The 18,798-nt window shown below is 38.3% G+C and overlaps 1 protein-coding gene across 1 annotated transcript in view; it reads right to left on the bottom strand.

Annotated features, from left to right (window-relative positions):
• LOC150099358 (uncharacterized) overlaps window positions 1-18,798 on the bottom strand; it is a 222,978-nt gene that overhangs the window by 196,110 nt on the left and 8,070 nt on the right. The window contains exon 2 of the mRNA XM_090404325.1: window positions 13,697-13,785. Coding sequence (XP_090260451.1) covers window positions 13,697-13,762 — 66 coding nt within the window. The 5' untranslated portion in view covers window positions 13,763-13,785. The remainder of the gene's footprint in view (window positions 1-13,696; window positions 13,786-18,798) is intronic.

Genomic DNA, 18,798 nt, shown 5'->3' with positions numbered 1-18,798 from the left:
TTTTGCAAAGGCATTTGACAGGATGTCACATGATAAGCTGCTATTTAAGTTGCAGCACGTAGGTTTAGATGTCAGGTTAGTCAACTGGATTCAGGATTGGCTATCTGAAATGTATCAGAGAGTTGTTATGGTGGGGCAATATCAAGGAGGCAGAAGGTTACAAGTGGGGTCCCAAAGGGCTCAGTACTGGGACCTGTATTGTTTAACGTTTATATCAATGACATTGTCAGTGGATTGCAAGGGGATATTCAGTTGTTTGAAGATGATGTGAAGCTAGGAAGGATTATTAGTAATAGTGCAGATGTGACAGCCCTGAAGAGGATTTGAATAAACTGGACAGATGAACAAATGAATAGGGCTTTCAGTTTAATGCAGCTAAATGTCTTGAAGTTTGGGATACATTGATGTGAGGCTGCATACTCTGTTCGAGGAGTTGTACTGAAGAGAGTAGGGGAAACGAGATCTGGGGATGATGATTTATAGAAACCTGAAATTCAGGGAACATGTTGCAAAGGTGATGAAGGAGACCCAGAGAATTGCTGCAATACTGAGAAGGACGTTGACTTGCAGAGATAAAAGAGTTGTCATTCCATTGTATAAAGCCTTGATCAGACCACACTTGGACTATTGTTCTCAAATTTGGTTCCCAGGATTTGAAGGGGATAAATTAACTGTGGAAAGGGTGCAGAGGCAGATAACAAAGATGGTTTCAGGAGCTGTACAATGTTAGTTATGAGGATCAGCTGAGGGAATGTGCATTTGAGAGGTAGTTACAGTGTGGACATTGGGGAGTTCTTTCACTTGGTGGAACAGCAGGAAAGAGTGAGAACAAGGGACCATCCCTGAACGTTACGAAAGGAAGCTGTGAGCAAGAGGGTGAGGAGTGGTTTCTTTGCATGGAGGATGGTTGAACCATGGAATGCATTGCCTGAGAGAGAGAGAGAGAGAGAGAGAGGTTAGAGCAAGAACGGTCAATGAGTTCAAGGAATGGTATGACTGACTTTGTGTTTTCTAGTAAGGACCTCCCACAACGAGTCTTTTGACTCTGTGGAGGTCTGAATCATAATAATAATATTTGTTTAGAGCATCTACTTGTGAAAAAAAAGTGATGAATTTTTGTATCTCGTTGATTTAAGTGAATTAATTTAATACTCGCAATTTTATAAGTTATAGCTATACAAAAAAAGAGCAACATTAATATTATGTTAAACTCTCAAAATGCACTGCCAAAATTAAAGCGGAAAAGAAATACAAGTTCAGTTAAATTTGAGTGGCTGGAAAAATGTGTTGAAAAGGCAATGCCAACATCAAAGAACAACATGAGAGTTGCACTTAGTGAAATATGACCTAAATATTTCACTAAGCTCGTGGCTTTCACTAATGTGAACATATGTTGAGTCTGAGACTGGAAACTTGCACACAAAACGTTTTTCAATGTTCACATGAGCCAGCAAAAATTAGAGGGAATATTACTTAGTGCTGTAATTTAGCAATATAATTTCTTGTCATACGTAATTTTTAAAAGTGTGTACACCCCAGTACACACTTTTAAAATGTCTTGAAAGCAAGAAAAATTACATGATCAAATAATGTGTGCAAATATACAGTAAGAGCCACTATAGTTAGTTAAGTTTATGTTTCAGTAAGGAAATACCATGAGTAGACATATTAATTAAAATTATAATAATGGAATTAATTCACGTAAAATATTATTTATTAGTAGAAGTTTCGCCTGAGTATCACAAGGATCTTCAGTAATTTACTGAAGATGCCTGTGATACTCAGGCAATGAGAGATTTTAAATGGGACACATATACACAGCCATTTGTAGATGATGCAAAGTTGGAAAGAACTATAAGAAGTGATGATAAGAAATGATAAGAAGAACTATAAGATGTTTGGCTCCCAAGGAGGATTTGAACAGACTATGTGGGCAGATGCAAGAGTCACAATTCAGTGTTGCTTTAAAGTGTATTTTGAAATTTGGAAGGCAAAGATGACATGCTGTATATTCAATACATGGGAATATATTGAGAAAGGTGAAAATAAAGGACTGGGGATAATAGTGGAGAAGACTTGAAATTTAATGTTGCTCCTTGTAGGAACTGCAGTTTGAAACCATGCACAGTTGAATTTTTGATTATCAATATTTACATTGGTTTTCATGGGTAGTATCATGACATCTACAAATCTGTGTTATTCATTGTGGAATTCCCATTCCTGATCGTTTAAGCAAACAATAATAGCATAAACATAGCCAATGAAATATCTATACATGGTACACAATATAAACATATTCTGAAAATCAAACAAACTACCATTATTGATTTCCAAAAAACCGAAATTAGACTAGGTGTTCAGAACTTTGCATTACAAGTTTATACAATGTGAATATTACAAGTTTAGGCACTATGATCTGTCCTGAGGACTGATCACAGCATAAACTTGTCAGTTGAGTCTGCCTGGAAACTGTATAAAATTAAATACTGCTCAACCATTCAGAATATCTTAAAAAATATGTTACTTATACAGGCCTGCAACATGCTCGGTTACTTTTCTTTTATCCTCTGGCAAAGATAAGTCTACTGAACCAGTCATCATGATAAATAGAACTCTAAATTATTGGATTTTTATTTATTTTTATTCTTAATGATCTAACAATCTTCCACATTATTCTTAATGTTTACTTATATTCTCGATCTTTTATTTTTCTGGCTTTAATATTAAAATTTTGTATATTTATCTACAGTTATTTCCTTTTTCATTTTTTTAAAAATTTCATACATGGTTACTATCAATATTACCTACTAAAGTTTCAAAAAGAAAAAAGTCATTTTTAACCTTTTAATTAGCTTGATGAGAAAGGAGATGGAAGGAATGAAGATCTTGAGAGGATAGAGAGATTGACTAGTGTGAGAGAAATGAGAGTAGGTGTAAGAAAACAGCATCAGAGAGCAAGGAAGAGAGGAAGGCAAGAGAATGGGAGAGACAGTGAAACACAGGAAACTGCAGAAAAACAAAAGTGTGTCTGGAAGTAAGGGAAGAGAGGTGAGAGGGAGGAGGGAAAGGGGGGGGGAGAGAGAGAGAGAGAGGAGAGATTCTAAGCTGTAAGAGTCAGGGATACCAGTGAGAGAAGGATGAATGAATCTATTCGGAGTGTCATGTATGGAGATTCGATGATTCATGGTATGCTTTCTATCATTCCACCATGGAGTGCTTGCCTGGTGGAATGATAGAGAGAGTGGCAATGGCAGTGAAGAGGGGTGGAAGTGTGGAGGAAATGATAGTAATGGTTGGGATGAATGACCTGAGAGGTAGCGTGAATTGTATAGCATGAGATTTAAGGTTGATGTTAGACATAGTGCAGCAGAAATGTGTCCAAGGAAAGATAGTGAGTGTGTTGCCCATTATGATAATGTAGAGTGAAGGAGGAGAGCAGTGATAACGAATGAGATGATAGTGAGAATGTGCAGGAAAACGGGTCTGGAAGATGTGGATGCATGGAGTATATTTGAGAATAGAAGGGAGCTGTATGCAAGAGACGGACTGCATTTGAATGCAGAAGGACACAGGCATTTGGAGAGACTGTTGTTTTCTGGGCAAATGAGTATGTCAGGACAAGGAAACTAGAATTGCACAGGTGGAATGTTCCAAGGATGGCCTCATGTGGGGATAGTGGCTTGAGAAATAAGGGGAGGTACACCATATCACAGAGCCAGAGGGAGTACGAGGGGGAGTAATAATGGATATAAGAAGGTTGGAAATACACTAGTTTTTCTATATACAAATGCTAAGAGCATTAGGAATATAGGAAATGAGTTTGAGGCATCAAATGACAGTCAATTGATGCCAAAGGTTGTTGTATCAGTGAAACTTGGTTAAATGAGGAGAATGTTCTAATGGGGTATAGAAATTGAAGGATATAGTACATTTCAGCAGGATAGGGAAGGTAAACATGGTGGTGGAGTGTTACTCATGATAAGAGATGAACCGTGTGCTCTCAGGGTGAAGAATCTCACCAGAAATAACACGAATGGCTTTGAGAGTACGTGATGTGAGATGGATGTTTATAGGATAAGATATTTATTGAGATGTTGCTACAGACTAGGGAATATAGATGGTGATGAGTAGGGAATGCTTAGGAAATTAGTTTGGCAAATGCAAAGTGGACAATCATTTTGGGTGACTTCAACTTTAGTGATATAAACTGGGAAGAGGAGACAGCATGCAATAATAAGGGAACTGAATTTTTGGATTTCTTGAGGGTCAACTGTCTTAGGCAGCATGTAGCGGAGAGAACATGAGGATCAAGAGTTCTCGATTTGCTCATAGCATCAGAGGATCTGACTGTGACTGAGATGGCATACTTGCTCCCTGTTGTGAGAGTGACCATGTAATCCTAACTTGGAGGATAAATAGGCATGGGGAGGTATCAAAACAAAAGGAATTTATGTGGAATTATAAGGCAGGGTGACTATCATAGACTTTGAAACCAGCTTGCAGCAGTGCAATGGATGAACAAATTTAAAGGAAGAGAGGTCGGTAGTGCATGGGAGATACTCAGGAAAAAAATGTTGACAGCAATGACAGACTTTATACCTCGAGTGAAGAAGATAAAGTAAGTTGGAGTCAAATTGATGACAAAAGGAATAAAAGGGGAATTGCAAAAGAAAAAGAGATTACAGAAGGCATATAAAGAGAGAGAGGTGGAGAACAGTTGCATGAGGAATATAAGGCTGAGGCTAGGAAACTGACTAGTATTATAAGGAGAGAAAAATTTGAATATGAGGAAACTGGCACTGCATTCCAAGGAGTTTTTTTGCTATATGGTGAATAGGAGGAAAAACTCTCATCTCCATCTTGCACGGATTATCTTGCAAGATGGAGATGAGAATCAGGTGACCAAAGCAGATGACATAGTCGAGCTATTTAATGATCACTTTATTAGAGTGTTCATTCCTGGTATTACAGGCTTTATTCCTATAAGGATAATGAGCGGTGAATCCACCACAGACTCTGGGAGCGCATTCCACTCATTCACCACTCTAAAAGTAAAGAACCCAGCTGGAACACCTTTACTAACCACACTTTTGCCCAGTTTACATGGATGTCCCCTAGTCCTCCCACAACCAGCCCTGTTCTCAAAAATATCTTCTGAATTAATTTTATAGAAACCCTTCAATAATTTGAATGTCTCAATCATATCTCCCCTCCTCTGCCTATCAACCAATTTTTGCAACCCACAAATCCCCAACCTGTTCTCATAAGGTTCATTCCACACCCGCCTCTGGATCCTCTCCACCTCCTCCCCATCAAGAAGAAACCTAGGTGACCAAATCTGGGCACAGTAGTCGAGATGGGGTCTTATCAAGGCTCAATACAGAGGAACAATAACTTGCTTGTCTCTGCTTGTCAACGTATTCTTCAGTAACCAAGTGATTTGATGAGCTGATTTAGCCACTTTTGCAATGTGCCCCCTAAACTTCAACTCCTTATCCACCAACACTCCTAAATCTCGTGCCTCATCAATTTCCTGGAGTACAGTTCCACCAATGTAGTAAACTGCTGCTAATCTTTTCACCCCAAAATGTATAACCTTACATTTTGCCACATTAAATTGACATCCATTCTCCTTAGCCCAGACCTCCAATCTCTCCAAATCATCTTGCAAAATTTTAATGTCATCTGCATTCACTATTGCCCTACCCAACTTTGCATCATCCGCAAACAAATGAACTGTTCCTCTCAGATCCTTTCCTATATCATTAATGAACAAATTAAACAACAGTGGTCCAAGAACAGATCCTTGTGGCACACCACTAGTTACAGGCCGTCTTGTGGACTCTACTCCTGAATAAACCACTCTCTGATATCTCTCCGTCAACCACCCTCCTATCCATCTCACCAACCCTATATCCATCCCCAAATGCTGCAATTTACTGATTAGAATTCCATGTGGTATCCTGTCAAAGGCCTTAGCAAGGTCCAGTAGAATCACTGTAAACGCATTACCCTTATCCAGTTCAGCCGTCACTGTGTTATAATACGTGAGCAAGTTACTGAGGCATGACCTACCCTTCACAAAATCATGCTGTCCCCGATACAGTATCCCATTTTCTTCTATCCAATCTTGTATTTTCCTCTTGACTATTTTCTCCAAGACCTTGATAATGATTCCTGTTATGCTGATTGGCCGGTAATTTTCAACAGCAGCCTTGGAACCACCTTTATGCAGCGGAACTATTTTCCCCTCTTTCCACTCCCTTGGGACTGACCCAGACCCGAGGCTAAATTAAACAAAATGGTCAAGGGCACTAACGATTCTTTAGCCGCTTCACGTACAACACGAGCTGGTATACCATCCAATCCCACAGATGTATTGACATTGAAGTTCTGTAATAGACTAGTTACCTCTACTTCATTCATCACAATTCCAGTATAAGCTGTTGGTTCTTCCATTCCTACAATGTCACCACCTGGATGATATACTCTTGCAAAGTGCTCGCTCAGTAATTCCACTATATCGACTGATTCGGTTACCTCCCTACCCTCAGCATTTTTTAAGATCATTCTACCATGAGCATTTTTCCTTTTACTTGCAACATATTGAAAAAAAAACTGTTTGGGATTCTCTTTAGCCTGCATGGCCAATTTTCTTTCGTAATCCGCTTTTGCTTTTCTTACCACCCTTGTTACCATCCTGGCCTGAGCTTTATACTGTTCCTGCGCCTGCTGGTCACCTTTCTCCTTAAATTCCCTCCACAATTGTTTCTTTTTTTGCGGCTCAAGCTAAATAGTGTTATTCATCCATTTAACCCCTACTTGATTTATTATTCGGACTCTTGGTATACAGTCAACCATTGCCTCCTGCAAACACTTCTTAACCACCTCCCATGCACTATCAACATTCAGCCCTTGCAGTTTTACATGCCATGGCACTGAGCCAAGCACACACCTAAGCTTGTCATACTTACCAGCCCGGTAATTCCACATGTACCCTGTCTTAATTGTAAATTCCACTCCTTTAGCCACCTCCCAAGTCATGACCTTATGGTCACTCTCACCAATTGGTGGCAACATGGTCATGTTCGTTACAGTCACATTCTCAGTTGCAATTACTAGGTCAAGCACTCTCTGCCCCCTGGTATTTTCCACTACATGCTGCCGCAGATAGTTGTCCCTTAATAACCGCATGAAATCCAATTCCTTCCTCCCATGTGCCCTCCTCTTTCCAGTCAATGTTACCATAATTGAAATCACCGATAATAATTACCCTCCTTCCAATCATTTCTTCTATTTGCCTATGCATACTATCCCCACCATCTATTCCATCACCTGGTCTATAGCAGCACTCAATTGTATATTTTGTTCTGCTAGATTCTATCTCACACCAAACAGCCTCAAATGTGCTCTTTTCTCTATCCTGCAGTTCAACTTCTATACTCCTTGGCTGCAACTCATCAGCTATCATCAATAACACTCCTCCCCCCTTTTTATTCACCCTGTCACTCCTGGACACGCTATACCCGTTGCATTCAATCCCACTAGCTTTATCATCTTCTGTCAGCCATGTTTCACTAATACCAACAACCTGTGGCCTGGAAGTGTCAACCAAGGCCAAAAACTCTTCCTTCTTGTTCCTAATACTCCTGGCATTAGTGTACATGAATTGCAGAAGCCCATTTGTCCCATCCCTACTTTGATGCCTTATACTAACTATCCCATTCTGATTTGTTGTCCTTCGTACTCGCTCAGGCATAATATACTCATTCATACACTCAACTGCCTCCCTAAAGTCTGCATATCTACCCCCCCCCCTTAATAAATCTAGTTTCCCTGAGTCTGTACATCCACTTCCACATCATTCATCAACACTTTTTCAAGCCTCCGTACACCAACTCCATTCAAATGTAACCCATCCATCTTATATAAGTCCTTTCACCAATTGAACTCATTCCACACATCCACAAATTCCACACCACTCTCCATGCATAACCCACGCATAAAGTCATTGGCAATTATGGCCCTCCTTCTAAACACTTCAATGTCATATCGCAGTGAGATACTCACCATCCTAACTCTCTCACTCTTCTCTTTTGCTACCTCAAGTATTTCCCTCACATCCTCTATCATTTCCATTTTGTCCTCTTTCAAATCATTTGTTCCTGCCACGATTATCATCTCTTTCACCCTCTGTTTTTGCACTCGAATAGATTCGCTGACGTCCTTTATGTTCGCACCCGGCTGGTACAACTTCGTTAAACTCTCAACTATCACACCTCTTAATAGCAAATCCCCATACAGCACTCGCTCCTTCATTTTATTGACGTTTACGAACATTCTATTATTTGTCATCACAGACTTTCGCGTTATTAGTCGGTACGTTCAGCACACATTTTTCCATACGCTCCAGTTGCCTTTTTGCTCTGTGTATTGCTCTGTTCAAAGCGCAATTTCACTACTCGCATTTATCTCACCATTTTCATTATCAATCAAATCATCCATTCGTTCTGTATTTCTACCTTCATTTACACTTTCAACGACGCTCTCACACCTATCTGGCACTACCACGCAATTCTCTATCACACCGCCATTTTCTACATTCTGACTATCGTTAACGATATCACTCTCGCCACCCAAAACATGATTGAGATTCTCATTCTCCTTAGACTTTCTGCACATATTAACTCCACTATCACCTTCTAACCAGACTCCCACCGCTCTTCGCAAAGCATACATCTCACAGACAGCACATTGCACAAATTCGTTTACATCAAAACTCTTAAACAAAGATGACGACCTGGCCGCCATTTTTTTCTTTATTGGTGCAATATGTACGCTATCTTATCTTAAAAATAATACTTAAAATAACAGAAAACACACAAAAATTGCACAGACACACCAAGAAACAAAAAGCAAACAACACTACTTAAAATTCTAGTAAAATTGCCAATGTTAACACAAAATACTACTAATCTTTTCAGGAGCTCTCGACAAGCCGACGATCAAATCAGTGCGACACCAAGCGGAATTGAGCAGATGAGGGTAATATTATTTATGCAGGCCAGCATGGATTTGTTAAAAGGTGCTCTTGTTTTTATAATCTGATTATAATCTATCGATTTTAATCAATAGAGTAAAAGGAGAAGTGGATGAAGGTAAGGCATACACTGTAATATTTTGGATTTAATCAAGGCATCTGACAGTGTGCCACATGACAAGTTGATTTTTAAGTTGTGTCATATAGGTTTAGATATCAGATTGGATTGGTGATTGGCTCTCTGATAGACATCACAGAGTTGTATATGGGGGGGGGGGGGGTATCAGAGTGTAGGAAGATTGCAAGTGGAGTCCTGGAACTATTTGCTGTTTAATCTTCATGTCAATGATATTGTCACAGGACTATAGAGAGATGTTCAGTTGTTTGCAGATGATGTGAAGCTCTGAGGGTTATTAGTACTAGTGCAAGGATCTTAGTATGATTGTGGATAGAGATTTAAAGTTCCAGGGACATATTGCAAGACATCTCAGAGAACTGCAGCATTGTTAAAGAGAACACTGACCATAAGAGATAAGTGTGTTGGTCACACCACATCTGGATTACTGTGTTCAAATCTGGTCACAGGGATTTAAAGAGGATGAAGTAACCTTGGAGAGGGTGAAGAGATGGATGACAAAAATGATATCAGGACTGTACAACATTGATTATGAGAATAAACTGGGGGCATGCAAACTATAGAGAGTTTGGTGGATAGAAGGCAAGGGGAGGGGTGTAATATGAGAGATTTAAGTTGTTGAAGAGTTATCATCATATTAACATTGAGATTTTTCATATGGTAGAACAAGGACAAGAGGCTATCCCTGGAAGTTGCAAAAGGAGGCGGTGAGTAAAAAGGTAAGTAAGTTTTTTGCATGGAGCATGGAATGCATTGCCTGAGAGAGTGGTAAATGTGCAGACTATAGATGCTTTTAAAGAGTCGTATGCTGGATTTTGTGTTCACTAGTGTTGACCTCTGTAATGAGTCTTGTGACTCCAAATGGGTCAAGAAAATCATAATAATAGATGTCGGGTATTTGTTCTTTTTACTTTAAACTTACTTTACTTTAAATTTTCTAAATTTAGCTTCCAAGGGTTTATTAATACACAACAGATGCTCCAACTGACACCACAAGCCATTTAGTATTAGTAATAATAAGAACAGGGTGCTTAAGGGTCAAAGCTGTATAATTGAGAAGTGACCTCCACATAGCCTTCAAAGGAATGCGGAGAACTGACCAGGGCTTCTGACCTAATATCCAATCCTACCGGAGAGGATGGGATGGCAATTTGGGATTTAGCCAACAAAATTGTATTCTTACTGGCTTAAACCAAAATATAAAATGATGGAACAACATGACAGAATTTCATGATGGCTGGGACTTCGCCTGGTTAAACAAGGCCACCGTTGTTCTCGTCAGGGAACCAATGTGAACAGCAAAAAGTCAGCTACTGGAACAAATCCTAAAACACACCCAACTCCACATCACCAGAGTTCAAGATTGGTAATAACAACATAAGAAGACTGAATGGTAAAGAAATGGAGCTAGCTGAGGAATTAGATAAGTACCAGATCGACACAATAGGGGTGAAGAAACAAAAAAGACAAAAACTGGTGAGAACTTTCTGAGCAATAAATACAAAATGTTATATTCAGACAGGAAAAGATGGAGTAGCCATTGTATTCAACAATAAATATTAGGCTAATCTTGAATGGCAGGCAGTCTCAAGTAGAGTGATGTGGGCAAATATCAGAATTGGGAACTGGACAATGAGACTTATTTGTGCCTATGGTCCAAAAGAAGGTTCTTCTAAGGCAGAAGTGGAGAAATTTTTTGAAGCTTTAGAGAAAGCAACTGACACAATGAAAAAGGAAAAGTTGATTCTTGTTGGGGATCTAAATAGCAGAGTAGGAAATGATTGTCAGACATATAAAAACATTTTGGGAAAGGAGAAAAGAGCAAAGATAATAATAATAATGGCAAATACCTGTTGGGTTTCTGTACAGGACATGGACTGGTTATTACTAACACCATATTCCAACATAAAAATGTGGACGAATTCACATGAAGAGAAGAGGCAGGGAATAAGAAAAGTCTAATTTCCTATGTTAATGTCAATTGTGATGTTTTCTCCCTGGTGCAGGATGCCAGAGTGTACACAGGATTTGAAATTGGAAGTGATCACAATTTCGTCTTAAGCAGAATAAAATTGAATTTCATATTGAAAAAAAAAGAACATGTAAGAAAGCTTTCAAGTGAATAAAAGTTCAGCAGCTCTCAGATGTGAACTATAAATTAAAATACACAAACGTTATTATTCAAGTAAAAATGAAAGAGTTTGAAAACAGGAACCAAACCTTGGAGATTCAGTGGCAAGCCCTGAAGAAAACATTGATCGATTCAGTCAGAGAACCATGTAGTGAGGTTGTCTGCAAGGATAGAAAAATCAGAACTACATGGTGGACACAGGAAGTTAAAGAGGCAGTGAAGAAAAAGAAGAAAGCATATCAAAAGCTCCTGGCAAATAAGTCAGCTTGTGCTCTTAGAGAATACAGAGACAAATGTAAGAAAGCTAAACACTGTGTAAAATTAGCTAAACAAAAGTCATGGAAAGACTCTGTTAAGAACACAGAAAATATCAAGAAGATGGCAAGATATTCTGGAGGTTATTAAAGAAACTCAAAAATGGAGGAAAGAGTGCTGTAAAAGTAATTAGAGATGATAAAGGTGGCATGAAAACTAGAGAAAAAGATATCCTTGGAGTATGGAGTAATTACTTTGAAAAATTGCTAAATGAAACAAGCAGTGATAGTACAGTAGTAAAAAACACTCAACAGGCATGCAGTCAGGAATACATATCCATATTTGCAGTAGAGAAAAAGTCATAAAAGGCCTGAAATGTGGAAAGACAGCAAGAGTAGATGATATTCAACCAGAAATGCTCAAGTATAGAGGTATAAAAGTCTTACAGTGGCTGCACTGCATAGTTCAGAAGGCAAGAGGGACAAATTCCGGATGATTGAAGTAGAGCTCTCATTGTACCCATATATAAAAAGGGAAATAAACTGAATGTGAGAATTACAGAGGCATTTCTCTACTGATTGTTCCTGGTACGATTTATGCAAGTATAATTGAGAAACAGTTGAGAAGGATTGTGGAAGAAAAGCTTGGTGGAGAACAAGCTGGATTCAGGTGAAATAGAGGCTGTCAGGATCAGAATTTCACTTTACAACAAATAGTTGAGAAATCATGAGAATATAACAAAGATCTGTATTTAAGTTTTGTAGATCTGAAAAACGGACATGACAAGGTGCCAAGAGAGAAGCCTGAATACAGACAATGAAAATAGGCATATGATCCATATAGATAATGAATAATAGAGGGGATAATGTACATCCTTCTTATCTGACATGATTTTACATTAAACCATCTTCTCGTACTTCCTTCAATTCTAACTGCTGATTTACAACTCAAATAAAGACAAAGTATTGCTTGATATGAGTTGTAAATCAGCAGTCAGAATTCAAGGAAGTACCGGAAGATGGTTTAATGTAAAATCATGTCAGATAAGAAGGATGTACATTATCCCCTCTATTATTCATTATCTATATGGATCACATTATGAAGGAAAGTGATATTAAACCTGATATCGGAATTGGAGATGTTAATCTCAGCTCTTTGCTTTATGCAGACGATGTTACAGATGTTATAGTTCTAAATAAATCCGCTACAAGTCTGCAAGATTCCCTGACTAAATTGAATAGCTGTTATAATAGATATGGTATGAAGGTCAGCAATAAAAAGACCAAGACAATGAAAATAGGCAGAAGCACATTGAAAATATCAACTGCATTGTGAATGGAGAACCTATAGAACAAGTAAAATATTTCAGCTATTTAGGCACGATTTTTAATGAAGATGGTAAATTAAATATGGAAATGGACAACAGAATCGATGAAGTTGGTATGGTAGGAAGTCAAGTGAATAAATTTATATGGAATAAGAGAGAAATTAGTCAAAATACTAAATTAGCTGTATACAAGACACTGTTCAAACCAATTTTAACTTATGAATCTGAGAGTTGGATCAGAAGTAAAATACTTGACCAAAGACTAGAGACTGCAGATATGAGAGTCCTGAGAAAGATTATAGGCATGAACAGATGGCATCAATGGCAATATCATATTAAAAATGAGTATATTAGGAAAGCACTTGACATTGTCAGCATCCAAGAATGCATTAGCAGTGCTAATCTCAGGTGGTATGGTCACTTGAACAGAATGGGAGAGGAAAGATTAGCAAAACAAGTGTTCTCTACCAGTTTGGCAGGAAAAAGTCCCAGAGGAAGATCAAGATCTAGGTGGATTGATATGGTAAAATGTGCCTTAGAAGATAGAAATATATGATTTGATAATGTAGGAGTCTTGACAGGTAACAGATTGATTTGGAGGATAATTGTAGATAGGAAGTTAGTAATGATGTAAATTTTTCATGTTGTACTATCATGTCATGTACTTGAGGGTACATGGCAGGAATTTGATGATGATGAATAATAAGAAACATCGTGAACAAGAGTATTCAGTAATTCTCAAAATAATTTCTAATTTTTTAAAGTATGTCATAAAACATATTCATATTAAAAAATCAACAAACTTACTTCTTGGAGGAACTTCTGAAATTCTCCATCAACAGAAGTAGATGAGAGGTCATCTTCAGTTGACATTTTTATTCTTTTAATGTTAATTTCTATAAAGAAATCACATTAGCATAAATAAAAAAAAACATGATAGCAATGAGAGAAATTTATAAAATGCATCATTCTTGGTATGTTTTTTAATTTAATTTCCAAATACCGCTTACTGTTAATATAAATAAGAACCTTTACTGTTGAAAGTTTATTTTTCACTTGGTCACTATAATAAATTTAGTTTAATCCTTTATCCAAGTGTGTGCAAACAAAGTTTGTGCCTGAAAGTATCTTCAGGACTGGGGTAAAGTGGTACAACACCAGGCGACTCCTTGCAAAGGTGGAGCAAGCTACCAACACTCCTATCTCAGTATCTCCCATAATGCAAAACACATCTCCTTGCAGATATGTATAATGTTATGCATTAAAGGAAGGGCCACTACCCAGACTAGTTTTGACCTTCAGTGAGGTCTCTTCAGTGGGAGCCAGGCCCAAGTCGAGATACCAAGGCAGAAGCATTAGCAAGGTCATCTCCTCCTATAGGAGCTGCCAAACGGTGTGCCACCTTTTAAATTACTCTGGATTTAGAGAAAGATGTTGAAAGTTTATTTTTCACTTGGTCAGACTATAATAAATTTAGTTTAATCCTTTATCCAAGTGTGTGCAAACAAAGTTTGTGCCTGAAAGTATCTTCAGGACTCCATAGAGGTGCTCATATAATAATAATAATTACCAGGCAACACAAGGCAAAGGTGGATCAAGCTCCAATTACTTTGATTCCTTCCAATACTCACTTTAATACCTTGTGGCTCATATCAGATTTAAGTGACAAGAACGGATTTACTTATCAGTTTTTCATATCAGATATGGCCCCGTTATGGCACAAGATATTAAAATGTTTTTTGGAAGGTGGCAAAGTATCTGGAGCTTACTCCACCTGTACTATAAGTTCCCCTGGTATTGTATGCAGCCTTGCCATAAATACTGTTGCAACTTCCGCACGTTTCGTGCTACCCAGAGAATTGTGCAAGTCTGGTTATGTTAGTGGTGCTGTGCACATCCAACATCTGCATGTTTATCAGTAGAGAGTTGTCTAGCTATTGGGCTTAACATGCAATGGGGAGATTATGAGGACCGTGTAGCTGCAATAGCACTTCACAAGGTTGGAATGCATCCACCTGTTATTTTTAACATGCTAAAAACTCTAGAGATCAGTAGGATGTTTGTGTATTGGAATATCAACTGTTAAGAAAACATATCTGACCACCAAAGAACACATCGACCATGCTGCATCAGGATGCAACAGCTTGTGAGGGCTGTAAAGGTGTGCCTCCACTGTAATTCTGTGAGAATGCAGAAAGTGATGTCGTGAAAGATGAACATTTCCCAGAGAATGATGTCATGTGTACTAACTGATGATCTGGGTTCATGAGCCTATTGTTGTTCTACTGGACACTTCCTAACACCACTACTTATGTGGCAGTAAGTGATAAAATCAAAGGCACTTCGCCGCTAGTATGCACACAGACACAGAGATATCCTCTTCACAAATTAGAAGATTTTTACCATTGAAGAGTTGTTTAACTACCAGAGCTCATACTCTGCATCAATGATGATTTGGTGATGGGGGGGGAGCATACCCCACTGTGAGAAAGGAGTCATTCACAGTGGGGTTGGCCATCTGATTTTATGTGCACAGCTGTAAATGATTTACTGATAGAACACATCAGGTTGATGTGCTGCTCAAGTTGTAACAGTATTTATGGCTAGACTAGATAGCACCGCACTAGTCTCAAGATCTTGCTTCTCAGTCTTTTGGCTGAAGATTAAAGTGTGGTGTGTGTGTGTGTGCACATGGGTGTACAGTGTTTTGGTCAGAAAAGATTGAAAAACACTAATCTACAGTATTCGAAATGCATCTGCAATATGAAATAAACAATAGAACATGTAGATGGATAAGAGAATGGTTGATGGAGAGATAGCAGAGAATAGTTTATTCAGGAGTAGAGTCCAGTAGAAGACCTATGACTAGTGTCATGCCACATGTCTCTGTTCTTGGTCTGCTACTGTTTAATTTGTACATTAATGATATAGGAAGGGATCTGAGAGGAACTGTTCAGCTGTTTGCAAATGATGCAAAATTAGGTAGGGCTATAGTTAATACAGATGATGTTGAAATTTTGCAGAATCTTAAAATCCTTAACATTCCTTGCATTAACACATTCTGGTAATGTGTTCAATTCACTGACAAGGATGATTTTGCAGGATGATTTGGATAGACTGGCAGTCTGGGAAAAGTAGAACGGATATCAATTTATTGTGGCAAAAAGATTATGCATTTTTGGGTGAAAAGATTACTAGCTGTATACCACAATTGATGGAACTGTACTGCAGGAAATTGACAAAGACAGAGATTTGGGAGTGTTGGTGGATAGGGAGTTAAGGTTTAAAGGACACATAGCAAAAGTGGCTAAAGCAGTTCATTGGATTACTTGGTTATTGAAGAATACTTTGCTGAACAGACAAGGAAGTTTATATGCATGGATAGGCTTATGTGTTCGTCAGACATGTTGTAATAGATTTCACAGTATGATATGAACGCAGATGGATAAGAAAATAACTATTTATTAACTTAAAAGCTAATATTTCACTGGTATTATATCCAGCATCTTCAGAGCACACAACACAAACTTTGTTACAAATGCAAGACAACCACAATCCGGTGTAACAGTGGGGCTAGTATAAGTAATTGCAGCGTGCAACACAAGACTAAAGTCCTAATATGGTGCCATCTAGGTTAAAAAAAAAAAAAAAAAAAGTTCAAAGTTTTGAAATAGTAGTCCAAATGATAGTCTTAGACAGTCTGAAAAATTAAAATAAAATAAAATAAAAGTAATAAATATTAATTTGGTCTTAGGATGACTGTTTCCCAAATCTTTGGTAGATTTATACAGCCATACTTGTTAAGGTTTGGAGTATGTTTTAAGGCTTCTGTTGATTCCAGGAACAACCTCTCTGACTTGTAGAAGCTTCTGTGCATTACTTTTGTTTCTTTCCAATTGATCCTGTGTGCAGGGGTATCCAAAGCATGGTCTGCCAAACCCGACTTGCCATAGCGAAAGTGTTGGATATATTTTTTGTGTTCACTGAGACGGATGTCCACAGTTCTTCCTGTCTGTCCATAGTAGGCTTGATGGCAAGAACAGGGCACTTCATAGACTCCTGGATGTGATAAAGGAGTGCATTTGTCCTTAGGCAAATGCACTCCTTTGAACGGATGAGAGTTGCTAATTTTACATAAGGTTTAAATACTGTGCGTAGTTGGTGTTTGTTAAGCACCCTAGATATCTTTTCAGATGTGCCTTTAATGTATGGTGTATCCATACATTTAATGTATCCATATATTAAAGGCACATCTGAAAAGATATCTAGGGTGCTTAACAAACACCAACTATGCACAGTATTTAAATCTTATGTAAAATTAGCAACTCTCATCCGTTCACCTAAGGACAAATGCACTCCTTTATCACACAGAGTCTATGAAGTGCCCTGTTTTTTCCATCAAGCCTATTATGGACAGACAGGAAGAACTGTGGACATCCGCCTCTGTGAGCACAAAAAATATATCCGACACTTTCGCTATGGCAAGTCGGGTCTGGCAGACCATGCTTTGGATACCCCTGCACACAGGATCAATTGGAAAGGAACAAAAGTAATGCACAGAAGCTTCTACAAGTCAGAGAGGTTGTTCTTGGAATCAACAGAAGCCTTAAAACATACTCCAAACCTTAACAACTATGACTGTATAAATCTACCAAAGATTTGGGAGACAGTCATCCTAAGACCAAATGAATATTTATTACTTTTATTTTATTTATTTTTTATTTTATTTTTTCAAACTTTCTAAGACTATCATTTGGACTACTATTTCAAAACTTTGAACTTTTTTTTAACCTAGATGGCACCATATTAGCACTTTAGTCTTGTGTTGCATGCTGCAATTACTTATACTAGCCCCACTGTTACACCGGATTGTGGTTGTCTTGCATTTGTAACAAACTTTGTGTTGTGTGCTCTGAAGATGCTGGATACAATACCAGCGAAATATTAGCTTTTAAGTTAATAAATAGTTATTTTCTTATCCATCTGTGTTCATATCATACCATGAAATCTATTACAACAAGACAAGGAAGTTATATTTTTCCTCTTTATCGAGCCTTGATAAGACCCATCATGATTACTTTGTGGGCATATTTGGCCACCTAGGTTTCTTGGCAATAAGGAAGAGGTGGAGAGGATCCAGAGGCAAGTGACCATGATTGGTCACTCGCCTCTGGGATGAATGAACCTTACAAGAACAGGTTGAAGATTTGTGGGTTACAGAAAATGGTTGATAGACAGAAAAGTGGTGATATGATTGAGATATATAAATTATTATTATTATTATTACACCCTCCATGGAGTCAACAGACTCATTGTGGGAAGTTCATTCAACTGACAACATATTTATCATACAGAATCTTAAAATCCTTAACATTACTTGCATTAACACATTCTGGTAATGCGTTCAATTCACTGACAATTCTCCACGTAAAAAAATCTACTCCTCAAGCCCCCCCCCCCTCTTCACCACACTTTTATATGACTTCCAGGGATGACCTCTGGTTTTTCTCCTCTTTTTATAATCCCCTCTAGATTAATCTGATAAAATCCTCCAACTAACTTAAATCTCTCTATCATATCACCTCTCTTCCTCCTATCTACCAAACTCTGCAATCCACATTTCTTCAGCCCCTCTCTATAGCCAGCATTCCAAAGTCCCAATATTGTCTGTCACTCACCTCTGGACCCTCGCCACTGTTTTCACATCACAATGAAAACCAGGTGACCAGATCTGAGCACAATAGTCCAGGTGTGGTCTGACCAGTGCTTTATACAGTGGCACAACCACTTCCTTATCCCTACATGTTAGAGTACTTCATATCATAGCAGCACTACGATGTGCAGCCTTTGCAACACTAGTTGCAATGTTTTCACATCACATTGAAAACCAGGTGACCAGATCTGAGCAC

This window comes from Typopeltis vanoorti, chromosome 14 (assembly GCF_054136105.1).
Source record: "Typopeltis vanoorti isolate ZY-2024b chromosome 14, IOZ_Tvanoo_1.0, whole genome shotgun sequence".
Classification (NCBI taxonomy): domain Eukaryota; kingdom Metazoa; phylum Arthropoda; class Arachnida; order Uropygi; family Thelyphonidae; genus Typopeltis; species Typopeltis vanoorti.
The sequence above is the reverse complement of the archived record's forward strand: the minus strand, read 5'-3'. Positions and strand labels throughout refer to the sequence as shown.